This window comes from Oncorhynchus gorbuscha, linkage group LG04, assembly GCF_021184085.1.
Source record: "Oncorhynchus gorbuscha isolate QuinsamMale2020 ecotype Even-year linkage group LG04, OgorEven_v1.0, whole genome shotgun sequence".
Taxonomy (NCBI): Eukaryota; Metazoa; Chordata; class Actinopteri; order Salmoniformes; family Salmonidae; genus Oncorhynchus; species Oncorhynchus gorbuscha.
In genome coordinates this window covers 373891-387397 of record NC_060176.1, presented here as the reverse complement: position 1 = coordinate 387397, position 13507 = coordinate 373891, and the positions used below count along the sequence as shown (strand labels likewise).

At 43.7% G+C, this 13507-nt stretch overlaps 1 protein-coding gene across 1 annotated transcript; it reads left to right on the top strand.

Annotated features, from left to right (window-relative positions):
• The first annotated feature begins 190 nt into the window (after window positions 1-190).
• On the top strand, window positions 191-8061 carry LOC124033071 (TNF receptor-associated factor 6-like). Its single transcript, XM_046344995.1, has 8 exons — window positions 191-321; window positions 1146-1459; window positions 2699-2849; window positions 2961-3119; window positions 3552-3623; window positions 6158-6235; window positions 6456-6740; window positions 6854-8061. Exons 2-8 carry the CDS (start codon window positions 1146-1148, stop codon window positions 7448-7450), a joined length of 1656 nt encoding a protein of 551 aa, XP_046200951.1. The 5' UTR covers window positions 191-321; the 3' UTR covers window positions 7451-8061.
• The last annotated feature ends 5446 nt before the right edge of the window (window positions 8062-13507 follow it).

Here is a 13507-nt window from a genome sequence, read left to right as displayed (position 1 = left end):
AGGGGAAGAATGTGTATGTATTTGTATAAGTTGCTCTGATGACCCTTTTGTCATTAAAAACAACGGTATAAAGTGTTTAAATTACATCTCGATTGTGTTTCTTTAATTAAATAAAAACTGTAGAATGTGTTTCTGAATAAAATTAGAACCGTTGTTTTTATTTTCACCCCGTCCAGTCAGTGGCGGTAATGTCCTACTTATTCCTTTGCCACCCGGCATAAACCACCAATGAGGCAGAGAAGAAGGATGATGAAAATGCAGGAAGTAATTAATTAGCTAAGGAGAGTCAGTCAAGAAAACTGATGTACTTTCAAGGCTACGGTAAGCATTAACACGCATATTGTCAAATATTCCAACACCATAGACTAATACACGAATTATGCATACATGTGTTTATTACAGTGTTTAGTTTTGTTAGTTTGTTGAAATGACATCTCAAGCACTTCGAAGTTCCGTGTCAGCATCATCGCTACCACACCGCTAGCCAGCTAACATTAACTTGTTGTGCAATGATTTGTGATTATTACTTGCTTTTGAACTTGTCTTCTCATACTGATATTGAACAGCTAACCACTTATCTTACCACGAGGTCAGACAGGTTTTTGTTGTTTACAGATATTGACATACTATCTGAAATATTAGCTATCCAGCTACTTTGCTTGAAATGCATGAGGAACTGAGATTCCCCCGCCTATTGGCCCCTGACCTGACAAGCTAGCAACCCAGATTGCTGGTTTCTAACCTCGCAATATAATTTATAGCCCTATATAGGCAAATTACTGTAGTTTCAGACTAACCACCATGTCAATTGGCTAACGCAAAAGGCATTGAATTGAGGATGTTCGCTAGGTGTTGTCTCCTTTGTGGCATGTCCGTACCTTTGGTCCCCTGAGTCATGTACAGTCATTATGAAGTTTCTTATCTCGGGCTGATCTGAGAACAGAGCTCAGGAGACAGTTGAGTCCAAGTGGAACTGATGACACACATTTCAAGAAGGAAACATTCCAACCGTCTGAGAGAGAAACATAGCCCAGTGATTTCCACAGAAGGCATATTTTTCAGTGTAATTAAACACTTTGTGAATACTTGTGGAGGGGTAATGGCTCGTATCTCTCTTTCTCCACGTTTCTCTCCGCACTGTGTAGATGTCCTGCTTTGAGAGTGATAAGAGCAGCCTGGAGAATGATGAAGCGTGTTGTGGTGGGGCGGCCGCGTCACAGCTGTCCAACTGTGCGCTGGCCATGCTGGAGAAAGAGGGCAGCGACTCTGCGCTGAGCCCCACGGAGAGTACCCCCACCAGCCTACAGGGCGGCGCCCCACTGCAAGGCTACGACGTGGAGTTCGACCCTCCACTGGAGAGCAAGTACGAGTGCCCCATCTGCCTCATGGCCCTGAGGGCAGCTGTGCAGACGCCGTGCGGCCATCGCTTCTGCCGTAGCTGCATCGAGAAGTCCATTCGGTAAGCCTCCCCGGTACCAATACTTACAGGATAATGATACATTTACATGTTAGTTATCTAACTTTCTGTATCCTGCTTTGGGAAAATACCCTCCAGGATTGAAATAACAATATATGCTTATTCCTTTACCCCTGCACCCACAATTATCTCTGCATGTTTATTGTCAACATTAAAGTTGTTGAGGACAGAGAACTGAACTACTGGGCGTTTTATAATCACAGCTCCTCTAATGAGAGATGCAGGGGTTAAAGGTCATTTATTTATTTAATGAATCAACCTTACTATTACAGCAGTACAACATCCGTGTCAATGTGCCGGGGTTAGCCAATGGTTATCTGTCGCCACGCAGCATTTCTGTCATGGGGATGACGCATGAGGTTTATTTTGGGTTAAAAAAACAAACCCTGCAGGTCACAGGAACATCTCAAACGAGAGAGAGTATGTAGAAATGACAATAGACCTATATTTTCATATAAATGCCCTTTTTCTGGCCCTCGTATCGATTTTGACAATCAAATCGGTCATGGAAAGATCTGTGTGGCCCTCCATAGAGTTTCAACATCCCCATGTGGTGCTGGAGCCGGAAATGTTTTGGCGTCATTCTGAGATGGACTCAAGTTTTTGCTTTGACTCCTGGTGAGGTCATAGTCGTGTGCCTGTAAACATTCAACTCGATAATGATTTTTGTCGGCCACCAGATAAGATGGGCAATGCAGGTGATTCTATAATTGCAGAACACCTCTATACGTCATACAGCAGTGCATTACAACAGCCACGTGACATAACAGTTGGGATTATCAATGACTGTCAATCATTCACTGATTTGGTGGGCAATGACAGCCTCTTGGGTTACTGACTTAATGGATAAATGATTGGCCATATTCTGGATGATTTGCTCTGTCACTACCTTCACTTCCCCACAATTACAGTACCAAGCTACCATCGTTATTGCAGCACTGTTGTGATGTTTTGTATTCTGTGTTTTTCATTTTATTTTCTGAATTTGCTGAATGACACGTATTTGATGATGATGAATAAATGGACAGTTTTTTTCAAAAGAATAAGTCCTCAAAGGATAATGGTTGTAAGTGATCTCAAAAAGGAGCCTTCTCATTGGACAAGTTCAGGTAGTAGGGCCTACCTCCATTTTAAAATGGTTTCTCCTGTTGATTAATGAATGAAACCCTGGTCCCAAGCATCATACTGATCTCTCTCTCTTTCTTTCTTTTCCCCCCCCAGTGATACAGGGCAGAGGTGTCCAGTGGATAACGAGGTACTACGGGAAGACCAGCTGTTCCCAGATAACTTTGCCAAGCGGGAGATCCTCTCCCTAATGGTGCGCTGCACCAACGTAGGCTGCACTGACAAAATGGAGCTTCGCCGCCTGGATGTAGGCATCCTTCTTCGCAGACAATGTCTGACACCTTAGTTCATATCACTTCTACCGTGTTGCCGTGTTGAAACCAAATGATTAGCTCACTCTGCCATCTCACCCTGCCAGGGCCATGTTACGAAATGTGAGTTTGCCACCGTGCCTTGTCCGCTCTGCCAGGACGCGGTGTGGAAGAGCCAGCTGGAGATGCACCAAAGCCAACACTGCCAGCGGAGACCTGTGTCCTGTCCCGACTGTGTAGAGAGCTTTGTTTACGAGGACAGCAAGGTAAGCATCACCAACACTGCCAGCGGAGACCTGTGTCCTGTCCCGACTGTGTAGAGAGCTTTGTTTACGAGGACAGCAAGGTAAGCATCACCAACACTGCCAGCGGAGACCTGTGTCCTGTCCCGACTGTGTAGAGAGCTTTGTTTACGAGGACAGCAAGGTAAGCATCACCAACTTATTCATGCTGAGTGCACTATCCTAAATAAATAAAGATTCATTGGATTGACTACCGGGTGCACCGCCTCAGTTAGCTTAGCTAGCAGCACAGCGCTTTTGAAGAAAACATGACCATAAGTCTGTCAGTAAGAAACTGTGTTCGTTCTCCATTTGAGCTCCCCTTTAATGTTCACTGAAAAAAAGTGGATAGACTGTTATTTCTGAAGCTGGTCATGTGACACAGCCTTTTGAACATTGTTTTTGTTGTGTCCTCAGATTCATGAGTCGCTGTGTCCCTTTGCCAACGTGGTGTGTCAGTACTGCGGTATGGAGCTCATCAGAGACCAGGTGGGGATGGAGACCTGATGGCTGCCGTTTTAGATTTAGCTGATAACTAAACCTATGAAATGATGATGGTGGTGTAGAGCAGTAGTCCTGATTACTAAACCTATGAGATGATGGAGGTGTAGAGCAGTAGTCCTGATTACTAAACCTATGAGATGATGGAGGTGTAGAGCAGTAGTCCTGATTACTAAACCTATGAGATGATGATGATGGTGGTGTAGAGCAGTAGTCCTGATTACTAAACCTATGAGATGATGATGGTGGTGTAGAGCAGTAGTCCTGATTACTAACCCTATGAGATGATGGAGGTGTAGAGCAGTAGTCCTGATTACTAAACCTATGAGATGATGATGATGGTGTTGAGCAGTAGTGCTGATTACTAAACCTATGAGATGATGGTGGTGGTGTAGAGCAGTAGTCCTGATTACTAACCCTATGAGATGATGGAGGTGTAGAGCAGTAGTCCTGATTACTAAACCTATGAGATGATGATGATGGTGTAGAGCAGTAGTCCTGATTACTAAACCTATGAGATGATGGAGGTGTAGAGCAGTAGTCCTGATTACTAAACCTATGAGATGATGATGATGGTGGTGTAGAGCAGTAGTCCTGATTACTAAACCTATGAGATGATGATGATGGAGGTGTAGAGCAGTAGTCCTGATAACTAAACCTATGAGATGATGATGATGGTGGTGTAGAGCAGTAGTCCTGATTACTAAACCTATGAGATGATGATGATGGTGGTGTAGAGCAGTAGTCCTGATTACTAAACCTATGAGGAGATGATGGAGGTGTAGAGCAGTAGTCCTGATTACTAAACCTATGAGATGATGATGATGGTGGTGTAGAGCAGTAGTCCTGATTACTAAACCTATGAGGAGATGATGGAGGTGTAGAGCAGTAGTCCTGATTACTAAACCTATGAGATGATGATGATGGTGGTGTAGAGCAGTAGTCCTGATTACTAAACCTAAGAGGAGATGATGGAGGTGTAGAGCAGTAGTCCTGATTACTAAACCTATGAGATGATGATGATGGTGGTGTAGAGCAGTAGTCCTGATTACTAAACCTATGAGATGATGATGATGGTGGTGTAGAGCAGTAGTCCTGATTACTAAACCTATGAGATGATGATGGTGGTGTAGAGCAGTAGTCCTGATTACTAAACCTATGAGGAGATGATGGTGGTGTAGAGCAGTAGTCCTGATTACTAAACCTATGAGATGATGATGGTGGTGGTGGTGTAGAGCAGTAGTCCTGATTACTAAACCTATGAGATGATGGAGGTGTAGAGCAGTAGTCCTGATTACTAAACCTATGAGATGATGGAGGTGTAGAGCAGTAGTCCTGATTACTAAACCTATGAGATGATGATGATGGAGGTGTAGAGCAGTAGTCCTGATTACTAAACCTATGAGATGATGATGATGGTGTAGAGCAGTAGTCCTGATTACTAAACCTATGAGATGATGATGATGATGATGGTGTAGAGCAGTAGTCCTGATTACTAAACTGATGATGATGATGATGATGGTGTAGAGCAGTAGTCCTAAACCTATGAGATGATGGAGGTGTAGAGCAGTAGTCCTGATTACTAAACCTATGAGATGATGATGATGATGATGGTGTAGAGCAGTAGTCCTGATTACTAAACCTAGAGCAGAGTCCTGATGAGATGGTGGTGTAGAGCAGTAGTCCTGATTACTAAACCTATGAGATGATGATGGTGGTGTAGAGCAGTAGTCCTGATTACTAAACCTATGAGATGATGATGGTGGTGTAGAGCAGTAGTCCTGATTACTAAACCTATGAGATGATTGATGGTGGTGTAGAGCAGTAGTCCTGATTACTAAACCTATGAGATATGATGGTGGTGTAGAGCAGTAGTCCTGATTACTAAACCTATGAGATGATGGTGGTGGTGTAGAGCAGTAGTCCTGATTACTAAACCTATGAGATGATGATGGAGGTGTAGAGCAGTAGTCCTGATTACTAAACCTAAGAGGAGATGATGGAGGTGTAGAGCAGTAGTCCTGATTACTAAACCTATGAGATGATGGTGGTGTAGAGCAGTAGTCCTGATTACTAAACCTATGAGATGATGATGGTGGTGTAGAGCAGTAGTCCTGATTACTAAACCTATGAGATGATGATGATGATGGAGGTGTAGAGCAGTAGTCCTGATTACTAAACCTATGAGATGATGGTGGTGTAGAGCAGTAGTCCTGATTACTAAACCTATGAGATGATGATGATGATGATGACGGTGTAAAGCAGGAGTCTCCAACGTGTGGCTCGCGGGCAGATTTTGGTCCAGTTCACATCTGCTTGCGGCCCACACAAACCTATGTTTAACTCAGTCGCTCATGAATGATTGTGGACTGCTAAACTTTGCTGGGTGGCAATGGACCACAATGCAGCCCCTGGACACAGATAGGTTGCCTACCTTTCCTCTGGAAAAAGTATCTCTTTGTAACAAGCTTCTACACAGGTCAAGCGATGTAGGATCTGACTCGGTGGTGTTTTTGTTTCAGTTGGAATCTCACTATGACACAGACTGTCCGAAGGCTCCGATTGCCTGTACCTTCAGCACTTTTGGATGTCGAGAGATGGTAGGTCACTGAGTTAGAGTCAACCTCAACACTGTCTGAGTCATTTACCACCTATGTTCTGTGACTACTTTGCCTTGTCTGAAACAAACCCCATCTACTCCCATCCAGCTGATACTTTCAGGTCTAACAAAAGAGGGTTTTTAAACTGGACAAGGCTTCCACTTCCAACCTTGGTTCAACACAGTGGCTCTTTTTTTAAAGTCTTTATGTGCTATTTCAGATGCAGCGCAATGACCTGGCGCAGCACATGCAGGAGTTCACTCAGATGCACATGCGCTGCATGGCTGAGTACCTGCACAGGCACAGCCTTACCGGGTACACCCAGCCACCTTCTTCTGAGGACCGAGGAGCTGCCGCCGCAGAGCTGGGGGCACACCCAGGAGCTAGCAGCAGTGGCGCCCCCTGCCAGTGCTGCGGGGAACTGCAGACCATGCGGGAGACCACCCAGCAGCTGGAGGGACGTCTGGTGCGGCAGGACCACCAGCTACGTGAGCTGAGCATTCAGGTGGAACAGATACAAATTCATTCTCTCATTTGCGACGTTGAATTCACTTGTTTGAATGAAAAACGTCTACAACTAAAGGACCATTTTGTTTTCTATTATCATTATTCCCCCAGGCGGGGCTGGTGGCGGAGCTCCGTCGTAAGGTCACCTCGCTGGAGGAGAACCTAAAGGAGCTGGAGGCCAAGCAGTGCCAGGGCGTGTACGTGTGGCCCTTGGAGGGCTTCTCGGGCTACCTACGTACCCAGGCTGCCGGACAGCCTGTTGTGGTGCACAGCCCGGGCTTCTACACGGGCCGGCCGGGCTACAAGCTGTGTCTGCGCCTCCACCTCCAAACGCCCTCGGCACAGCGCTGCTCCAACTACATCTCACTGTTCGTTCACACCATGCAGGGGGAATTTGATGGGCAGCTGTCGTGGCCCTTCCAAGGCACCATCCGGCTGGCTGTGCTGGACCAGGGGCCTGAGGGCCAGCACCATGTGGAGGTGATGGAGACCAAGCCCGACCTGCAGGCCTTCCAGAGACCCACCATCCAGAGGAACCCCAAGGGCTTTGGCTACGTCACCTTTCTGCACTTGATGGAGCTACAGCAGCGGGGGTTTGTGCATGACGACACGCTGCTGGTGCGCTGCGAGGTGACGCCGCGCTTCGACACCGCCCTGAGGCGCGAGGGGGCGGCCATGCAGCCCAGAGGGCCCGAGGCCTCGCTGTGAGGACACTTTTAACGTTCCAAGTGACGAGGTCAATCACCACCAACGTTATCAGTACAAAGTATCAGTTTGCCATTTCCTGAGTTGTTGTATCACACAGGATCATTGCATTGGGTTCAGTCATGACCAACATCATGGGAAAGTGTACGGCTCAGTCGTGGGTTTTATCTCCAACTCTAAAAGGCTTTTCTTTGCTGTAGCTGTTGAGTGATGGACTGGATGTTGGTGGCGATGAGCACCAATGTTTCCTGCAACAAGTAGAGAGCTGTATGGGTTTTATCTGCATTTTTGTCAAAATTGAGTTATTGACATTAGCCTTATTCTGTTCAATGTTCTCTACCTATATATTCCTCTAAATACCCCAATTCATGTTAAGTTCAAAAGAATACAAGATTTTTTTAAAATGGCTGACACCATTTAAACCAATGAGGGTTCAGAACTTTAAAGCTGATCTCACAATCATCTATTTGCAGACAGAACGTTCTAGTCCCAAGCTCTGTGTTCCATCACTGATCCAGCAATGTGTCGCAGGCTACTGTACTGCTCAACAGATAGGATTTCAAAATGTCTTATGGTGCCTACATTAGGTTGTAATAAACATGACTTTGGTTTCAGTGCATCGCTCTTTGTGACAGCTTTTGTAGTGGAGACTGACAAAGTCTCGTTAATTATCATAACATGTTATTACAGTTTATGATATTTATGTCAAGCTCAAAGTCATGTTTATGACAACTTTATGTTGGCATTAAAGAAGCCAATTCAAATAAGATGTTACTAGAAGTGTATTTCAGTTGGAGATTAGGAAGGGGACAGAGAGTGATGTAGGATAGAGAGATACTCAATCAAATGAATCCCTTTAAGCGCTTTCTACAAAGCACGGCGAGGGCTGGGGCAGGACCATCTGTAGGCAGGAGATGACCAGACGCAGAACTACCTATCAACCTAACTTACATCCTGGATGACGAGAGTCAGGATCACTGGCATTTCCCTGGTCTTCTGGTTGGAGGATCATACAGGGAAGATGGGGCAACGTCCTAACCTGGTCTTCTGGTTGGAACCTGGTCTTCTGGTCTTCTGATTGGAGGATCATACAGGGAAGATGGGGCAACGTCCTAACCTGGTCTTCTGGTTGGAGGATAATACAGGGAAGATGGGGCAACGTCCTAACCTGGTCTTCTGGTTGGAGGATCATACAGGAAGATGGGGCAACTCCTAACCTGGTCTTCTGGTTGGAGGATCATACAGGGAAGATGGGGCAACGCGTCCTAACCTGGTCTTCTGGTTGGAGGATCATACAGGGAAGATGGGGCAACGTCCTAACCTGGTCTTACAGGAAGAGACATCTTCTGGTTGGAGGATCATACAGGGAAGATGGGGCAACGTCCTAACCTGGTCTTCTGGTTGGAGGATAATACAGGGAAGATGGGGCAACGGTCCTAACCTGGTCTTCTGGTTGGAGGATCATACAGGGAAGATGGGGCAACGTCCTAACCTGGTCTTCTGGTTGGAGGATAATACAGGGAAGATGGGGCAACGGTCCTAACCTGGTCTTAAGATATGCCACATCTTCCCAGACCAAAGAGCTGTGCATGAAGACGTCTTCTGGAGAAGAGATTTCCTGAACAATGGCTGTGCGTTAGGACAAACAATAAGCAGTGACATATGAATGAGTTGGTATACACAGTGGTGAAAAGTACTTAAGTACTACTTGTGTTTTTCTTTTGGTGGTATCTGTACTTTACTATTTATATTTTTGACAACTTTTACTCCACTACATTTCTAAAGAAAATAATGTACATTTTACTCCATACATTTTCCTGACACCCAAATGTACTTGTTACATTTGGAAATGCTCAGGCAGGACAGTAATATGGGCTAATCATGCACCTTTTTTAACCTTTTATTTTAACAGGGAAGAAATTGAGGCCTATGTTTCTTTTCCAGATGTGCCCTGTATAATACAATATAAATATAGCCAACATATTACAATACAAAACACAGTCATGTTAAGCACTATTAAAACAAAGCATTCAGGAAAAAGTTACATTCCTCCACAAGTAAGTCTCCAATCAATACATTAAATTGCCTCAAAACAGCACCAGAACATCAAAATGAAATGTATTTATATTATTTGGGGCAATGTGGTGCATTTAAGCTAAAACCAGATTTACCTAGTTCGGTGGAGACCCTAGGAATGTCGAGTTAACGGGTTAGGCAACTCGGGTGTCTATACTTCAAAAGCGAAGTTGGATAAGACGGAAGTTTATGAAGCAGGGCCTTGTAAACAAAAAGGGAGTAATGTAGAGCCCTACGGGTCTTTAGCGAAGTCCAGCCAACCTTTTGATACAGGATGCAGTGTTGTGATGAATATCAAATCTGTTGCCCATAACAACGAAGGGCAACGTGGTAGATGGAATCCATAGCTTTAAGACTAGTAGCAACTGCATTTGGATAAATAATCACCATAATCAAGAACGGATGAATAAGGTTGACTGAATAATCTGCTTCCTACTGCTGAGAGAAAGGCACCATCGTTTTCTGTAGAAAAAAAGACCGCTTTAAGTCTTAGCTTCTTAACCAGCTCATCTATGTCTTTTTAAAAAAATCCATATCAATCCAAATGCCTTATTTATATGCAGGAACACGTTCGATTGAGAACCATCTAATGAGTGAACATGTAGTTAATCTGAAACGTTCTTACGAGAGTTTAAAAACATGTATTTAGTTTTGTCCATATTAGGCACAAGTTTTAAATCGGCAATGGATACCTACATAGCTATAAAATCGGACTAGTTTTGACACAGCCAGATCAATAGGGACGGCAGGTGGTCAGAGCGTTGGACTAGTAACCAGCAGGTAGCCTAGTGGTCCGAGCGTTGGACTAGTAACCAGCAGGTAGCCTAGTGGTCCGAGCGTTGGACTAGTAACCAGCAGGTAGCCTAGTGGTCCGAGCGTTGGACTAGTAACCAGCAGGTAGCCTAGTGGTCCGAGCGTTGGACTAGTAACCAGCAGGTAGCCTAGTGGTCCGAGCGTTGGACTAGTAACCAGCAGGTAGGTAGTGGTCCCTAGTAGTAACCAGCAGGTAGCTAGTGGTCTGAGCGTTGGACTAGTAACCAGCAGGTAGCCTAGTGGACTAGTAACCAGCAGGTAGCCTAGTGGTTAGAGCGTTGGACTAGTAACTGGAAGGTTTCCAGATCGAATCCCTGAGCTGACAAGGTAAAAATCTGTTGTTCTGCCCTTGAACAAGGCAGCTAAACCACTGTTCCTAGGCCGTCATTGTAAATACGAATTTGTTCTGAACTGACTTGCCTAGTTAAATTTTTAAAAACTAGTCTGGGCAATAGTGTATATAATAGTATCATCCACATTTAAATTAACAGATTGACCAATGGTGTTAATGTAAATAGTGAATAGAACAGGTCCCAAAATCATGATTTGACAGTTTTTCAGAATATACCCGGTTCCCATTACAATCCCAAAGAGCAGTTACATAATTCCATTTAGCCTTGCTGATTTGTCTTGCACAATAGTTCCTCAGTTGCTTAAAGCTTGCCGGGCCTGAGCCTGTGTTCCTGGTCTTGACCCAAGCATTGTCTCTTTTATAAATGACTTCTGATCATTCTGAGTGTACCAGGCATTCCATCTACCTTTAACCCTTCATGTTTTTGAAGGGAGCATGATTATCCACAATAGTATTGAAGACATCTGCAAAAAGGCTGAAAGCTAAATCATGTTGATGGATAGCTGATGAGGCTATGGAGCTATGGAGACATCCTCACTCACCAGAATGGATGACTTCCTCTCATACGTTCAATCCCACTGGACTTTTGATAGTTTCTTGTGGAATAAGTTGAATATATTTGTGTGGACATATATGCCTTACTGTGTTGTTTTGCTTTGCCACATGTTGCAGTATGACATTAGTGCCGTGTTGCAAACAGGATGCATGTTTTGGAATATTTTTATATTCTGTACAGGCTTCCTTCTTTTCACTCTGTCATTTAGGTTAGTATTGTGGTGTATCTACAATGTTGTTGATCCATCCTCAGTTTTCTCCTATCACAGCCATTAAACTCTGTCATTTAGGTTAGTATTGTGGTGTATCTACAATGTTGTTGATCCATCCTCAGTTTTCTCCTACCACAGCCATTAAACTCTGTCATTTAGGTTAGTATTGTGGTGTATCTACAATGTTGTTGATCCATCCTCATCTACCACAGCCATTAAACTCTGTCAGTATTGTGGTGTATCTACAATGTTGTTGATCCATCCTCAGTGTTCTCCTATCACAGCCATTAAACTCTGTCATTTAGGTTAGTATTGTGGAGTATCTACAATGTTGTTGATCCATCCTCAGTGTTCTCCTATCACAGCCATTAAACTCTGTCATTTAGGTTAGTATTGTGGAGTATCTACGATGTTGTTGATCCATCCTCAGTGTTCTCCTATCACAGCCATTAAACTCTGTCATTTAGGTTAGTATTGTGGAGTATCTACGATGTTGTTGATCCATCCTCAGTGTTCTCCTATCACAGCCATTAAACTCTGTCATTTAGGTTAGTATTGTGGAGTATCTACGATGTTGTTGATCCATCCTCAGTGTTCTCCTATCACAGCCATTAAACTCTGTAACTGTTTTAAAGTCACCTTTGGCCTCATGGTGAAATCCCTGAGTGGTTTCCTTCCTCTGCAGCAGCTCAGTTAGGAACGACGCATGTATCTTGTATGTAATCCCACTTTGACATTATTGTGTGAAGGCCAGTGACAAAAAAATCTCATTTGAATCCATTTTAAATTCAGGCTGTAAGACAACAAAATGTGGAAAAAGTCACGGGTGTGAATACTTCCTGAAGGTCCTGTATGTTGTCCTGCTTGAAGTATGTTAGGCTGTAGCAGGATCTATGGGTGGCTTTCTCTGAGAAGGAATGAATGTCCAACAACATGGACACTTGCGTGATGTATGGTTGTCTCTTCCTTCTTGTCTGTGCCCAATAATGTTTGTATCATGTGTTGTGATGCTGCCATGTTGTGATGCTGCCATGTTGTGTTGCTACCATGTTGTGTTGCTACCATGTTGTCAATTTGTGTTGCTACCATGCTGTGTTGTCATATTGTGTTGCTACCATGCTGTGTTGTCATATTGTGTTGCTACTGTGCTGTGTTATGTGTTGCTGCCGTGCTGTGTTGTCATATTGTGTTGCTACTGTGCTGTGTTATGTGTTGCTGCCGTGCTGTTGTTGTCATATTGTGTTGCTACTGTGCTGTGTTATGTGTTGCTGCCGTGCTGTGTTGTCATATTGTGTTGATACCATGCTGTGTTGTCATATTGTGTTGCTACTGTGCTGTGTTATGTGTTGCTGCCGTGCTGTTGTTGTCTTATGTAGTGTTGTCTCTCTTGTCATGTTTGTTTTGTTCTATATTTAGTATTTTTAATCACAGCACCCGTCACCACAGGAGGCCTTTTGGTTGGCCGTCATTGTAAATAAGAATTTGTTCTTAACTGACTTGCCAAGTTAAATAAATAAATCTAGCAAACGAGATTCGTACTGACCAAATAAAATGTATTTGTCACATGCTTTGTAAACAACAGATGTAGACTAAGAGTGAAATGCTTCCTGACTGGTCCTTTACCAACACTGCAGAGTTAAAGATAGCAACATGAGAAAACACAACATGGCTATATACAGGAAGTAGAAAAAAACATGGCTATAACGAAATAACAATAATGAGAAAACAATAACATGGCTATATACAGGAAGTAGAAAAACATGGCTATATACAGGAAGTAGAAACTAACATGACTAAATACAGGAAGTAGAAACTAACATGGCTATATACAGGAAGTAGAAACTAACATGGCTATATACAGGAAGTAGAAACTAACATGGCTACAAATACAGGAAGTAGAAACTAAAACATGGCTATATACAGGAAGTAGAAACTAACATGGCTAAATACATGAAGTAGAAACTAACATGGCTATATACAGGAAGTAGAAACTAACATGGCTAAATACAGGAAGTAGAAACTAACATGGCTATATACAGGAAGTAAAAACTA

What these genes read in the sequence shown, in the direction of transcription:
- LOC124033071 (XM_046344995.1), top strand. Translation starts at nt 1,146, where the DNA reads ATGTCCTGCTTTGAGAGTGATAAGAGCAGCCTGGAGAATGATGAAGCG. An exon ending in TTGTTTACGAGGACAGCAAG is followed by an intron (nt 3,120 to 3,551) that starts GTAAGCATCACC and finishes TTGTGTCCTCAG; the next exon opens with ATTCATGAGTCGCTGTGTCC. An exon ending in CTTTTGGATGTCGAGAGATG is followed by an intron (nt 6,236 to 6,455) that starts GTAGGTCACTGA and finishes GTGCTATTTCAG; the next exon opens with ATGCAGCGCAATGACCTGGC.